This window comes from Chionomys nivalis, chromosome 7, assembly GCF_950005125.1.
Source record: "Chionomys nivalis chromosome 7, mChiNiv1.1, whole genome shotgun sequence".
NCBI lineage: Eukaryota > Metazoa > Chordata > Mammalia > Rodentia > Cricetidae > Chionomys > Chionomys nivalis.
Genome location: NC_080092.1, coordinates 76,273,962 through 76,288,166, shown reverse-complemented (window position 1 = coordinate 76,288,166; position 14,205 = coordinate 76,273,962). Strand labels below are relative to the sequence as shown.

General features: G+C 52.2%; 1 protein-coding gene across 1 annotated transcript; it reads right to left on the bottom strand.

The window, feature by feature from the left end:
• Window positions 1–5,857: 5,857 nt before the first annotated feature.
• Hoxb9 (homeobox B9) lies at window positions 5,858–9,136 on the bottom strand. Its single transcript, XM_057775159.1, has 2 exons — window positions 8,620–9,136; window positions 5,858–6,093 (listed from the first exon to the last, which is right to left on the bottom strand). The coding sequence occupies exons 1-2, from the start codon at window positions 9,134–9,136 to the stop codon at window positions 5,858–5,860; spliced, it is 753 nt and encodes a 250-aa protein (XP_057631142.1).
• Between the last annotated feature and the right edge of the window lie 5,069 nt (window positions 9,137–14,205).

Sequence of the window (14,205 nt, the reverse complement as noted above, 5' to 3'; positions counted from 1 at the left end):
TTTTTCTTAAGTGCTCTTAGTGAAACCCTGAAGATCTGAGGCCTCAGACCCAGAATGAGGAAGCGAACTAACTGGCTGCCCCTACTCCAAGTACCGGAGCCTTATCTGCCTACCTGGCGCAAGTCTGGGGTCTGTCAGACCTAGGGAGGCCCAGCGTGAGAGTCGGAACTGATGGCCTCCTGGGGCAGCTGATCTGCAAAAGAGAGGCCGGAAAGACAGGGAGAAGGAGAATGAAAATTCCTAAAACAAAGGCAGACTCGATTTTGCAAATAAATTTACTCTATTGCTGATTCTCGGGGAGGCTTCTTTTGGGGATCCCACAAGTCCCAACTTTTGTAAAAATGAAACCACAACGTTTTCAAGGGAGCCAGCCGTCCCTGCCAGTTTTACCCAGCCTTCTAAAGTAAGTCCAGCGAATGGGGGGGGGGGGCGCAAAAGGAGGGGGAAAGTGAGAAAGAGAGAAAGTGAACCAAGCTCTGTTTTTTTTTTTTTTTTTTTTGCTTTGGTATATTTTTTCTTTTTCTTTTCTTTTTAAGCACAAGGCTGAGGGGGCGGTAAAGCAACCTGAGGCAGAGTCAAGTTGTTACGGAAGCGAACATTTTTATCAAGTGCGGGGGATTTTATGGTCTTGATTTGAGGACTCACTGGTGAGGTAGAAATTCAATGGCTTGTTCTAAATCATCCCTTCACCGTGCCAGAAATTTCTGATGGAAGGAAAGTGTTTCTGTTATAAGAAAAAACAAGAAAGAGCGCGGGGATAATTTATAAACACCCAACGGAGCGCAGATTTATTGGAGAAACTGAAGTTGAGGAGACACTACGCTGGCTTCTTTGCACCTGGTGGGGGGGGGACAGCTAGAGCTGGGGTCATTTTGTGGGGATGGGGGTAGCTTGCTCTCCCCCCCCCCCCCGCTCATGTTGGAGGCGGGTTTCGACTGGGCCGAGAGGAAACTGAAGATTGGGAATCAGCCGAAAGGGTTGTGAGCGGTCAGAGCGCTGGCCTCCGAACGAAAAGTCCAGGCCTCCAGCTGCTGCGTCGCAGAAAGACCAGCTTCCCCACGGATTGCCTGATAGGGGCCAGGGGCAGAGCCTGGGCACGCGGGAAGGAGCCGCCGCTGGCTCCCACCTGGAAACCCCGGAGCACGGAAAACTCACCGGCTGCTCCTGCTCCTGTCCAGAACACACGCAGGGTTTTGACTGAACCTACATAGGGGATGCTGCAAGGTCCCCTCAACCCGCCTCCCTGGGGAGACCCTGTTCGAGCCTCGGTGGCCAGGCACTAGCCCAGTCCAGACCCGGACGCCTACAAAGGCGCTGGACTCAGCACCCAGGTGCAGCCGGCCCTCTGACTTGGGGCACCATGGAATCTTCATCAAAGCCAGGTCCCCATTCCTCCCAAATTTGAGGAATCTCCGGGATAGCACATCAGATTCGCTCCCCAGCAGGTGTGGGCAGCCCGCCTGGGGTAGTAGCTTCCTCTTTAAGAGACCTACGGGCTTTAGCCCCCACACCTGACCCGCTGGCCTGCCCTTTATTCCTCCCACCACCACTTCAGGGAAATCTCATTTTTCCAAGACAGTTCGCCTCCTTGATTTGGGCCCATTATTTCTATATTTCTATTATTGATATTATCCCCAGTTTCCACGCGTTTCTCGCCCCACCGAACACAGCAACTGGGAAACAGCCGTCTTAGTGTGAAATTCAGAAAATGAACCGTTTGAGGAGAGAGAAAAACGCCACTATAATTGAAATACTTACAATAGGGGAAAGGGCCATAACAAACCCTATATTTTTATTATGTGCAAATTATTCATGACTTTTGGTAGCTCTCAGTTCCTAGATATAGGGCCGAACAAGGTGCTCTGTGCAGCCGAAGGAGCCCTCAACCATAACACTAGAAAATTTCACATGGAGCAAGGGTGCCATCTAGCGGCCACGTGGCAAAAGACGTTTTCCTTCAACTCAGGTTCTCTGAGAACCAACGTAAGAAGCGACAAAGGATTAAACTTTCATTATTTACTAGACGTAGGGGGGGAAGAAATAAAATCAGATAAGAGAAAGAGCTTTGGAATCAGGAAACTGTTCATAAAACAGTTCAGATAAGTTCAAAGGAATAGAAGCTATAAGTCCACCCAGTCCCTAATTTCTTTTGGAGCCGCTAAGCAGTGCGCTGCTCTTGGTCTGTAAGTGGATCACTTTTTAAGGCCTCCACGATTGTTTCACACGCTGAGAGGTAACAGCTGAGCTTTTTGTGAGGGACGAGAGGTCTGAGGTGATGGAATGGAACTGAAGAAGCATCAAGAAGCTACTCTACCTCAGACGTCTGGCCCTGCTAGTTCGTGGGTGTGTGTGTGTGTGTGTGTGTGACCGCATGTGCAAGGGTTTCTTGTTTGTGACTGACGCTTCTAGCGGGGGTGTGTGTAAAGAACAAAGACACTAGTCAGAATTTCCATGGCTGAAGCTTTGGGGACAGAAAAGTGTTCTTCCCAGTTGCTAGCTTCTTTACTTTTTATCCTCTGAACCTCACCCCTTTTACCCTGATTCCCAAGTTCCAGACCCCAAGCCCCAGACCTGGGGGCAAGAGGGGTGAGGGTGGGGGCTTCATAACAAGGCCCACCCATTCTCCCACCAGGTCCCAAGCCTAGGCTCAGGCACGGCTCATCTCCGGAAAGTTTCCCTTCAGTGTTTGCTTTGCTGCTTTTAGTTTCTTAACCTTCAGAAATTTATACCCTATAAACTTTTATAGCAGTCATATTCTTTTATTGCTGCGCACACGGCATTGAATTCCTCTCCCGGCTTCTCTCTGCCTCTCACTCTCTTAGTCTCTCTCTCTCTCTCTCTCTCTCTCTCTCTCTCTCTCTCTCTCTCTCTCTCTCTCTCCCTCTCTCCAACTGATTTCCGCATCTCCGGTTTCTGCGCCTCTGCACCTTCGCCTTTGTTTGTCCTGAAAGAAGCCATCCCGGCCGGGGACCCAGACGCGGCTGCCCTAGGCAGCTCCAGACGCTCTAAGCCTCCTACCCTGCCGCGACCCAGTCTCCAAGCTCGCTTTTTATGTTTCCTTTAGGCAGAAACAGGCTTCCTTGGCTCACTCTCTGCAGCCGGCAGAGCCTGGAGAGCCAAGGATGGAGAAACAGCCCAGTCCACACCAGCTGTAAAGCCAGATTGATTTTCCTTCTTTAACATATCCCTCCTGGCAGGCCGCTTGTCTCAGCTGCGGTATGGAAGCTTCCCGTCTCCCGCCTCCTGTTTCTCAGATCCCCTTGCCCTTTCGTTAGAGAGGGGTAGGGCCGGCATGGCAGGCTTCTTTCACTCGGGGGCCAGCCTTTGTCGCCAGCTCCACCCCAAGCCGCAGTGTCTCGGCGGTAGTGTGGCGTGTGCAGCAGGAGAGAAAGTCGCGCGAGGCCGGCGACAGAGCTGCAGGCCGGCTGCAGCCGGGATCCTCACGACTGAATAAGAAAATCAGGGCTTCCACGAATGGCGGACTTCACGACAGGCTCTTGCAGGGACACCGCAGTTAGAGAGGAACAAGAAGATGCCCCTTGAAGCCAAGTATAATCCTGGGGGTTCTTTTGGACATGAATCATTCATTCCCCTCCTGAAACGTTTGTGTCCTGCATTTTGGTGACTTGAGAGCTGTCACCTACCCTGACTTCAAACCTCCAGGCTCAGCAAGCCTCAGACCTATGAGCCCGACTCCAGGTGTGGGGGGGGGGGGGCATCTACAAGGAGTCCTCAGGTTCAACCATTTGAGTCAGCCAAGCTTCCTGCCAAGTCTGGGTCTCCCACCTACTCCTTGCCGCCATACTCCAGGCAATAGCGTTGGAAGACCACTAACTCCGCCCTTGAGAGTTTTGAAGTGGTTAGCTGAGAGGTGCTCCAAGAACTGCAAGTCAGACTTTCCTTCTACCCATTGGCAGAGGTCAGAGCAACTTTGGGTGAAGACCCTTGCTCTAAGGAGACACACTTCCTCTCTGAACCCTGAAGATTCTCTTTCCTCCTTCGCCACTCCCTCGGTTCGACTGAAAGGGTCTTGCTCAGTTTAAGCAGCTGTCTTAAGGACCTGGATACCCTTCTTGTGTCAGGGCCACCAGGGCAGGTAGATGGCTCTGAAGGTCCATGGAAAAGGCCTGTCTGTGAACGCTAACTTGCCTTTGTTTGAAGCCATGATTTTAGCAACGGGGCTCTTAATAATCAGAGGAGAAGCAACATTGAATAAAACGCAGGAGAGGTTTGTTTTCTAGAGTGTTATATATTTTTTTGTTCTTTTTCTTTTTCTTCCAAAACAAACAATTAGAGCTCTAGCCCCTTGCCCTCCCCAATCCCACCCTCAACCCTCCCTAATGAGCAACAACTGAAAATCATTGCCAAAGAAATCACAAAACACAAGCACAATTTCACCACAGCCACTGACGAAGCAAAAAATAAAATAAAATTCAAAGTTCTACTGGAATGACCTCTTTGCAGGGTTGGGAGAGGCGGGAGAAAGAGTCCACGGGTGGAAGGGATTGAGAGCAGGGAAGGACAGAAGCAGAGGGTGAGTCTCTGCCCGGTGGGGAGGCGTGGTGATTTTGCTTCTTTACTTTGCACGCGGGTGGATGCACATGGCCTGTATCAGGACACAGCAGTGTATTCTGCAGGAGGTAAAGTCCCCACTCTGAGCTTTTGGGGTTTCTTCCTGGGGCTCTCTTCTTTGTGGGCCAGGAAACTAGTGACATGGGAAGAGACCCATTAGCCCTGCTTACTGAGGCCATTGCTTCTCCTCCCCTGACTGCCCACTCTGGAAGGTTGCTGGGAAATTAATTCACAATAAATTCTCAATCGGACTCTCCTGACCCGGCCTTCTCTATGGTGGGGTTGACCTAGGAGGGGGTGAAGGGATTTTTTTTTTCCTACACGGGGAGACTTGACTAGCTGGCACAAGATGGATTTAGCTGCAGAAAAGAGAGTTGATTTTGGAGCTGGAAGGAATGGAGAAGAATGCAAAATCTGTGGTCAGCAAGAAAAACGACTACAGTCTGCCAAGGGGACGTGTGACTGGGGGGATGGCACTGTGGAGGCTCTACACCCACAGTTGACCTCCTTCAGGGGAAGGAAGAAAAACGTGCACAACTAAACATTTCCTGCAAAGAGAATTGCGAGGAGCTCCACTAAAGGTGCCTTCAGAAAACCATTGCCTGCCCTTTTTCTCGCCCTTTCTAGCTCACAGCAGCTTGGGGACTGGGCTGGCCCCATCTGCCCACAGCCCCCCAAGACCTGGGGTGGAGTTGGCAGTTCCATAGGGATAAGTACAAGGATGTGGAGACTCTGGACTGCAGTGCCTCATTCAGGAGTTCACCTCCAGACCTCATCCTGTGTGTGTCTGTGTCAGGGGGAGAACCTGCCTGGCTCTGGGACTGCCCAGCTGGGCTCGGAGAACAATGTCTGCACAGAGGGTGTAACTTTCTTTCTCCATTATCAGTGTGGACCCCCAACTCTATGTCCTGGGGCATCTGTTGGGGGATAGGTGCAGGGAGGGAACAGGCAGGTAGTTGGAAAAGGGGGGGGGCTGGGGTTTTCCAGTTAAAAATTAGCAGGGATGCTAGGAGCTTGACTCGGGTTCTCTTTCTTTGAGGCTCATTACTTTCCTAGGAACCAACTACAGCTAGCTTCTAACTTAACAAAACTTCCTCCTGACACCCAAGGGGAAGAGAGAGAAACAGGGATAGGCAAGGGAGGGGAGGCAGGCTCCAGGGGTAAATGAGGGACTTTAAAGAGGAGATGCCCTTCCCCACTCACTTGGATACATCCCAGACAGCAGTGGCCTGGCAGCCACCACATAAATAATCCGAGTGAGGTAGGGAAGGGTGGGGCTGGTCTTTTACTCTTTGCCCTGCTCCTTATTCATCTTCTTCATTTTCATCCGCCGGTTCTGAAACCAGATTTTGACTTGTCTCTCACTCAGATTGAGGAGTCTGGCCACTTCGTGCCTGCGGTCCCTGGTGAGGTACATATTGAACAGAAACTCCTTCTCTAGCTCCAGCGTCTGGTATTTGGTGTAGGGACAGCGCTTTTTCCGGGAAGAGCGGGCGTGCAGCCAGTTGGCAGAAGGGTTGGCTGAAAGAGAAGCAGCGATAGAATCAAAGGAAAGAAGGGGTGAAGGGCCCCAGACCAAGAGGGTGCGCTCCATCTCTACTCCCCATCTTGCATTAGAAAGTCACCCAGGCCCTCAAGATCCCAGAAAGCACCCCTCGGTGGGCCAGGAGTTAACACAGACAGCTCCAGGTAAACAGCCCTTTAAGGATAGAGCCAAACCACCTCAGCATCTCCAAAGCTTCCACTGCCCCAGGCTCTCAAGCTTTCTCTACTTGTGTCCAGACAGACCTGGACTCAGGTCAGAAGAGGTCAGTGTAGCTAGAGCCACGCTACCAACTAAAGGTGGCTGATCTTGGCTCTAGGTCTGGGAGAAAAGAGGAAGAATTGGGTAGGGAAAGGAGTCCTGTTCAGCCCCAGCCAAGAGATCTCTTGGCCCTTCAGCCCAGTCCCAGTAAACCCTGCCTGGGTAGCAATCTTTCAGCTCTAGTCAGAAGGCAGCAGGCATGTGAGTCTGTATGATACCCCTCCCCATCACCACACACCACAAATAAGAGTCGCATTTACAGCCACGAACGCCACAGCACACTCCCAACTCACAAGAAACCCAATTACAACCATCTATCAATTGCAGCCGGTGGACAGGGGAGCCCCGGGGCTCCCAGATAACTTATGGTGGCAATAGCCTCTTCTTTCTGCTACTCAGCTCACAGTTTGGTTAACACAAGTTCAGGGAAACCGGGAAACAAAATTGCTCCAGCCCCAAGGTGGGGAGACGGAGATGAGGCGGGGTAACAGAAAGCCCTCCACAGCTTACTAAGACCTTCTAACCTACCCTATGGGGAGGCAGAGAAGAGTGTGACAGGGTGGAGGAGGGCAAAACAAGGAAATAACGTGCAGGCTTTTCTTTTTCTCTCCTGCATCTCTCCCTAGACCCTGGGACTCAAGAAAGTTGCCCCCCCAAAGCAGAGCCTATTACAAATAACATCCACTCTACCAGCTTCCCCCCCCCAAACGAGAAGCCCTGACTATCCGTGAATATTTTTAAATTCAGTTCATCCTACACTAAGTAGCGTGTCTTACCAATTTGCAGCGCTATTTCCTTAATGTGATTGCCTGGGATAGGACCCGAAGCCACATTAAATATGAAAGAGGAAAAAAAAACTGTTAATAATTGATCCTAGCCAAATGGCTGCTGAGCAGTAATGGGCTTTCCAGGACGAGTTTGGGGCCATGGGGTGAGGATTCTGTTTGGGTGTTTCAGGAGGTTAGGGAAGAGCTATGTTCCCGGATATCAGCTTCTAATGACTCAACCTGGCAGGTTGGAGGTATAGGGACAGCAGGGGTCTCTCCTTACTTTTCAGAGAGCAAGCATGCCCACGGAGGACCCATTGGCCACTCTTTTGGTGGGAAATCTGACAGGGCAAGCAAGAACTACACTACTTGCCCAAAAGAGTAAGAGGTGAGGACTTGAACTGTCAATCTGTCCGTAATTGTTTGGGAACTAAGAGCCCCCAACCGGTTTGCTTTTCCCATCCTTAAAAAAAAAAAAGTAAAAGAATCCTCTCTCAGCCAGCAGCGCTTTCCACTTGGGTTTTTTTTTTTTTCTTCCTTTTTAGCAAGGGATGCTTTTAGGAATGGGAGGTGGTAAGAAACTCTCCACCAAGGGTAGAGTTCTCTGCCCCTACACAGTCCTCTCCCCCCCACACTCCTCCCCCAGATCCCTTCGGGAGATCTTCTCCATTCTGGAGGTGGGCCCTGACTTTAGCAAGTGATTCAGACTCTCCGGGAAGCAAACTGTCCGGGCTAGTGCTCCGGAGCCCCGCCGAGAGCACTGGGAACCGCAGAGGGAGAAGCGGCCACCCTGGCGAGGATGCCCTAGGAGGGCGGAGAACCCTGGAGGGAAGGCTCCCGGGGAGGGGCCGGCGCACCGGGGAGGGGGCTCCGTCACCGCGTCCTGGGCTTCCCCCGCCCCTCCCGGCGCCGGCAGCCGACCCGACGCGGCTACTGCGTGAGATCTGCAAGGAACAATCCTCTGCCAAGCTGTTGCATCGCAAATAAAATCCTAATGAGCCCCCTCCCCCTTCCCCTTGGCCGGCGGGGACCGTCTGCGCGTGGCGCAGGCGGCTCTGCCGGGTGTGCTGCGGCCCGTGCCCGCGCGGGCTCTCGGTCACGCTGGCCACCGGCCCGGGCCCCCTCGTTCCTCAAGCCACTGTCCCAGCTCCCCCCACCCCTTTCCAGCAAGAGCGTGAGGGAGAAAGAAGAAGGACTCATGAGACTTGATCCTTGAGGCTCAGTCCACGCGCCACTAGGAAGAGTGGGGGCGGCCTGTGTGTCCCCCACCCCCTCGCTCCATGGCACACAGCTTTTTCCTATCCCGGTCCCTTCCTTCCTCTTCCTTTCACCCCCTCTAGCCCTGCGTCCCCCGGCGCGCTGTCCCTTCACATTGTCCGCTTTATGGCCTCTCCCCTCCCCTCCTCCAGGCCTGGCCGGCAGCCTGGGGGGGGGGGGGCGGGAAATTTCCTCACTTTTTTTTTTTTTATAACTTACTTTGATCCGGCCTCTCTTTGTCCTCGCTTCCTTCGCAAATTTTATTGTCCCCGTAGCCGGCTCTTTGATTAGACAGGACAGCCTCCCTGCCCGCCGAAGTTTCCAAACTGTACTCGGGCGTGCCCTGTTTGAGCAGCTCCCCCGGCGCGCCCAGCAGCGGCTCCGCCTTCACCGCCGCCTGGCCCTGCCCCGGGGTGGCCTCCGCGCGCGGCGCGGGCTCCAGCCAGGTGCGGAGGTACCTGCTCTCCGCCGCCGGCGCACCCTGGGGCTGCAGGTAGGGGTGGTAGACGGACGGCAGGCTCCCCGACGCGTGCGGGCTCAGTGGCGCCCAGGAGGCGCCGAACACCGGCGCTTTGGGCTGGAAGCTGCAAGAGGGGAAGTCCAGGTGCTCGGCGTGGCTCGGCTGCCGCGGGTTCGCGTACTGGCCCGAAGGAAACTTGGCTGGAGGCGCGTCCTCGCTCTCGTGACTTATGATCGAGTCGACATAATAGCTGCTAAGCGTCCCAGAAATGGACATTCTCAGACATTATCCGCGCGCTCGCAGGGGGAAGGGAAGCGCTCGCGCCTCGGCGCCCAAGCAGGGAGAGGTGGCACACGGACCCGGTGTAGAGGGCTTTCGGACGCGACCCCCCCAGACCCCCACCCTCCCACCCCCACCCCCTGCTTAACTTCTCAGCCAACAAAGTACAGTGGAGCAGCCCGACTCGGAGCTTCTTGCAAAATGATTGGTCAAAGTTTTGCGGACTGCCTGATAAAGCGTCAGCTCCGACATAAATCAATCGGGCGAGGGGGCTGCGCTCTCGCTGTCATCCGTCCTCACCGCATTCCATATCCAGGATGGATTGTTTTATGCTGATGCAATGTGCTATCACGTCAGGGCTCCGGCGGCCACGTAACCTCAGCCGGAGCTGCCGGGCCGCCCGGGGCCCCTCCCGCTTTTGCAGGAAGGGGGGTTCTCAACATGGGGCGATGGGGGCGGAGGAGAGGCGGAGGCAAGCGGCAGGCTGCCTCTAGAGGGACAGAGGCTGCGGAGCCCTCTCCCCAGGCGGGTTGGAGAGGGAGGGGGAGGAGGACCTGCATACAGGGAGGGAGAGCGCCCCAGCCTCAGAGCAGCGGGAGAGACCCGACAGGGTAATTAAAGAGGAGGTAGTCTTGTCACCCCCCCAACACCTCCACCTCCACCCCGCAGGCCCTCATTTCCTGTCCTCCGTCCCCTTGACAGAGATGTTTATTAAACAACAGCAGCACAGCGACCCACAGGAGATGAAGTAAAAGGATGGGGAAGAAGTTGGGTATTTTATAGGACAGTTATCCTCTTCGGAGGGGGTTCAGGGCACAATTTGGGGAGATTTACATGACTAGGCTCTTCTCTTGATCCTTCAGGAGCTAAGAAAGGAGAAAGGGAAATTCAATGGGGCCAGTGTCCAAAGAATCATTATCTGGTCTGAAATTAGAGCCTGCCTAAGGCCAAAGGGACTCACCAGACCCTGCAACTGGTCTATGAAAGAGTTTCACGCGACTAACCAGTCTTATTTAACTCCGTGAAATTTCTTGGGCCTTTAGGAAGAGATGAGGTCCACGGCCATTTCTTCTGTCCTTCCTCTGAGACCGTAAAACTGTCCAGAGGAGGGGGTTAATGTGAGAAATGATTAAAGGAACTCTCCAGAGATGCGGACAGGGTCCCCAGACAGCACAGTAAGGGACACCGGGTTACTTTCCTTTCCTTCCAAAAGCGGAAGGAGGCAAGCTAAATTCCCAGCTCTTCTCGTCCAGAACTGCCGCTCTGGAAAACGTCCAAATGCCAACATAGTACAGCGGAGTCCCCAGGAGCAGTCTGTTCCCCCTACCCGAAGCCTCCCCCTCCTCCAATCCTCTCGTGGAGCTTCCAAACAGTGCATTTTATTAGCAGCTATTCTGCGGCCCTATGGAGGGACTCCCCCGAGGCCACTGGCTGGCTTCCTGGCGGGTCTCCCAGCTACTGCCTCTGCAGCTTCTACTTGGGTGCTGACGTCTTCCCGGGTGTGAGGCTCTGGGAAGCCCGGCCCCTAGACAGGCTCGGTTTCCTCGGGTTAGGACTAGGGACAGATTTCTTGACTGTTCTCTGACTCTGGACCTTTTATTAGGCAGACTGCTCCTGGAGCCATGACCTCCTCCTACCCTACCCTCCTTTTGGGGGAAAAAAAAGTGGACCCTTTCTAACTTGGTGTTATATCTTTTTGGCCACCACCCCCTCTGCCCAGTAAAAAGGCTGCGGATCCACTCCATGCGCGCACAACACATTCGCGCCCGCTTGTCTTTCCAAATGAAGCCATCTCGTGTCATTACGTGTGAAATACGAGGGCGAAGCGCCATATTTCTTCACATTATGGCGATTTCAAAATGATTTTTTAAAGATCAATGCGGGCGCCCAGCCGGCCCCTTCAATTCCACCCACGCTCTTGGAGAGAGACAGCCCAGCAGATCCCGAACCAAGCAGCGTGAAGACCTGTTTTTTTCCATAGTATCTAAATGGGGAAACAAAAATCTGATGCAAATTCTTCTAAGTAGGGGTTGGATGCTTGAGAAAGTCAAGGGAGCTCCCCAGACCTGCCAGGGAGATGCTAAATGAACCACATTTAGGGTAAAGCACCTGTCCCTGTTTTGCTGGACGTGTGGAGTCTGCTATCAGTTTTACCTGTAATAAATATAGTCTTCAGGAAAAAAAAACTCCTCCCCCGCCATAAATAACAACGTTATGAAGCATGTCGAGGTGGGTATATGATTTTCTGTAGTATATAAATTAGGGTCCAAAAGGACACATGAGCTGTGGGCTGGGGCAGTTTTATTTATGGAAAAGCCATAGACCAAGACTGTTTTTAAGACCCAAGCTGTGCAGGCTTTGGCTCTGCCTGCTGCCCTCCTGGCCCCCATTCCTCTCCTGGGTGTTGCTGTAGAATCTCCACAAGGAGAGAGGAAGCAAGGGGCCCCTTCAGTTTAGGGAAAGAGTCAGGGGAAGAACATTTGGGCTGCTGGCTTGTGCCCTGCAAGAGTGAGGTGATTATTTGAGTTTGGATTTGTGAGTGCTGTCTAAGAAGTTGTCCCTAATCCCTGGTGGTTTCCAGTGCTGGACACCCAGGCCTCTTTTCTGACTCAGCAGTAGGTTTTGGTTTTTCCTCAAGATGCTGAGGGATGATAGCAGCAATGTGGAGGACACAGGTTTGATTGCGAGATCTGCCTTCTCAAGAGGCGAGAAAATGAACTTTCCTCCTTATTTCTGGAGTCTGGACCCTCTTCTTGTCCCTCTGCAGCTGAGGATGCAGCAGCAGCAGGTAGGGAGTCTCAAACACCCCAGCCGCCAAGCTTTCCAGAGGGGATTGCTGCCTCAAACTGGAGTTCAACTTCGACAGAGGCAAATGACAACATGGTCATCAGGGTGGGTGCCCCCTTGCTGGGATGTTCTGTGAACCCATGGACCCCTTAAATCTTCCTTCCTTCTCAGGCAATGGTACCTACCACGCCAGAGCAGAGCACCCACCATTGTGGCCCCTGGAACCCAGAGCCTTAATGTACTTAATAAAAGTGACCAGACAGTGGGGGTAAAGCTACTCTGCGCCCCACCCCCAATCCTAAAGAGAAAGAAAGAAAATCCTGGATTCCCTGCTCTCTTGTCATTTCTTACTTTGGAGCTTGGTTAGAAGCATGGAAAAAGCAGGGAGGAAGAAGGCAAAGCCCCTGGCCATGTTGGGGCCCAGGACAGTCAAGGACCCAGAAGGAGCAGGAGACAGAACAAGCCGGTAAGTGCCTGCTCTTTTTGGTGGTGGTGGTGGGGGCTCTGTCAGTAATAAGAGAAAATCTAGGGGTTAAAAAGGGAGGGGGAGGAAAACAGTAAACGAGAAGAGAATTTGTGTTTAATTAATAAGCTAGGGCTGAGACTGATGCAGCTGGATTTGAGCAGGTAATTCTGCGGCGTGTCTGCTTCAAACCAATATTTCTGTAGGGGAACCTAGTGTTCAAGTATGCTCCGTTCCATCAGTGTATAGTATATGTCATCGTCTTCCCAACTGTAATACTAGATGTGCCTGGGCACAGGCATTTATGATCTAATTGTGCATATGTGGTTATATGTATAACCCCTGCGAATAATGTAGATTAATGGTGATGCTGTTCTTGATTTTAAAAATATGCCCCTAAAGCTGGTGTGCACATTAAAAACAAACAAACAAAAAAAAAACCAAAAAATCCAACATACCTCTGGAGAAGACAAAATTCTGGAAATTCATGGGCTTAAATTTTGGCTCTAAAATATTAACTGATTTGGAAGCCTCACTTGAAATCTTGTCTCTTAATTTGGTATTCAAGCAAAATTCATATTTCATCTCCAAATAAATGTGTGTGGCGTAAAGCTGGATTCAATTACGGTGTCTTACCGGAACATTTTCCTGGAAGGTGAAGGAAATACCTCCAACTGACCCAGAAGAGGTCATGAAATTTGGTGACTTTTGTTATCCAACCATGAAATCCTTTACTGCGTATCTTGCCCCAACCTGCAGGGATGGCATGCACTGTGCGACACTTATTTCATGGTAGTGATGGGCATAGGGGTGGAAATGCCATTACTTGTGTCTTGCACAAGTGTGAAGGAAAAGTAGACAAACGGAGCGTGACCGTCCTCAGGTAACTGTGGAGGTCACGCCAACACACTGCTGCATACAACCAAATTGTTGAAGTCCCCAGTCTCTGTCCCCCAGCACAGGAGACATTTCTTCTGTCCCCCAGACCTACTCTAGAATACAGGGAGGTTTGAAGATACTTGTTCCCTTAGACATTGGAGGGGAAGTCAAGATCCCAGGACCCACACTCTTTGTCCAAAATAACCTTCAAACAAGGATCACCAATCTATACAGAAGGGCTCAAACTTGGGTGCTTCCACAGCCCCAAGCAGGGACCTTAATTGAAAAGTAACGGAACCTCTGACAAACTTCCCTTGTAGGATATCAGAGGTCAGTGGCCCCGCTGGACTGAGTAATCTTCTTCCCAACTCTCAGGCACCACTGATATCCAAGACAGTGGGAGGCAGCTGAGTCCTTTGGGAGGAGGGATCAAGGAGGCCAAACGGGGTGGGCAGCAGGCAGAGCGGAAAGGGTTCTGAGCAGGTAGAAGGCTATTACACAATTGCTTCCATAAAACCTTTGGCTGTTGTAAAACTCTCTGCTTTCCAAAGAGTTTATTTTCTCCTTTCTCTCTAACATCCCCTTTTTTCTTTTTTTACAGCGCTTTTCCTGGGAGGAGGTGGCCAGGGTGCGGAACCAAGGGGTGGACTCTGGTCATGCTCCTAGTGCCTGGGCAGGTTTCTAAGAGATCCAAAGAGAAGCAAGGTAAGGCAGCAGGAACATTCCAGACCCTCTTGGCCCACAGGGGAATATGAGAAAATATTAAAGGAAAGGGTATACAGGGCCTTTCCTTATCAGGACAGTGACTTGAAACCAGAATATCCCCTAATCTGGGAGTGGGTCTCCCTGTACCGTCTGCCCTTGCAAAGGCCTCTTGTTCACCCCCACCCCACCCTCCTTTACAGTCTAAATAAGCCTGGCGCCTGAGTCCCATCCG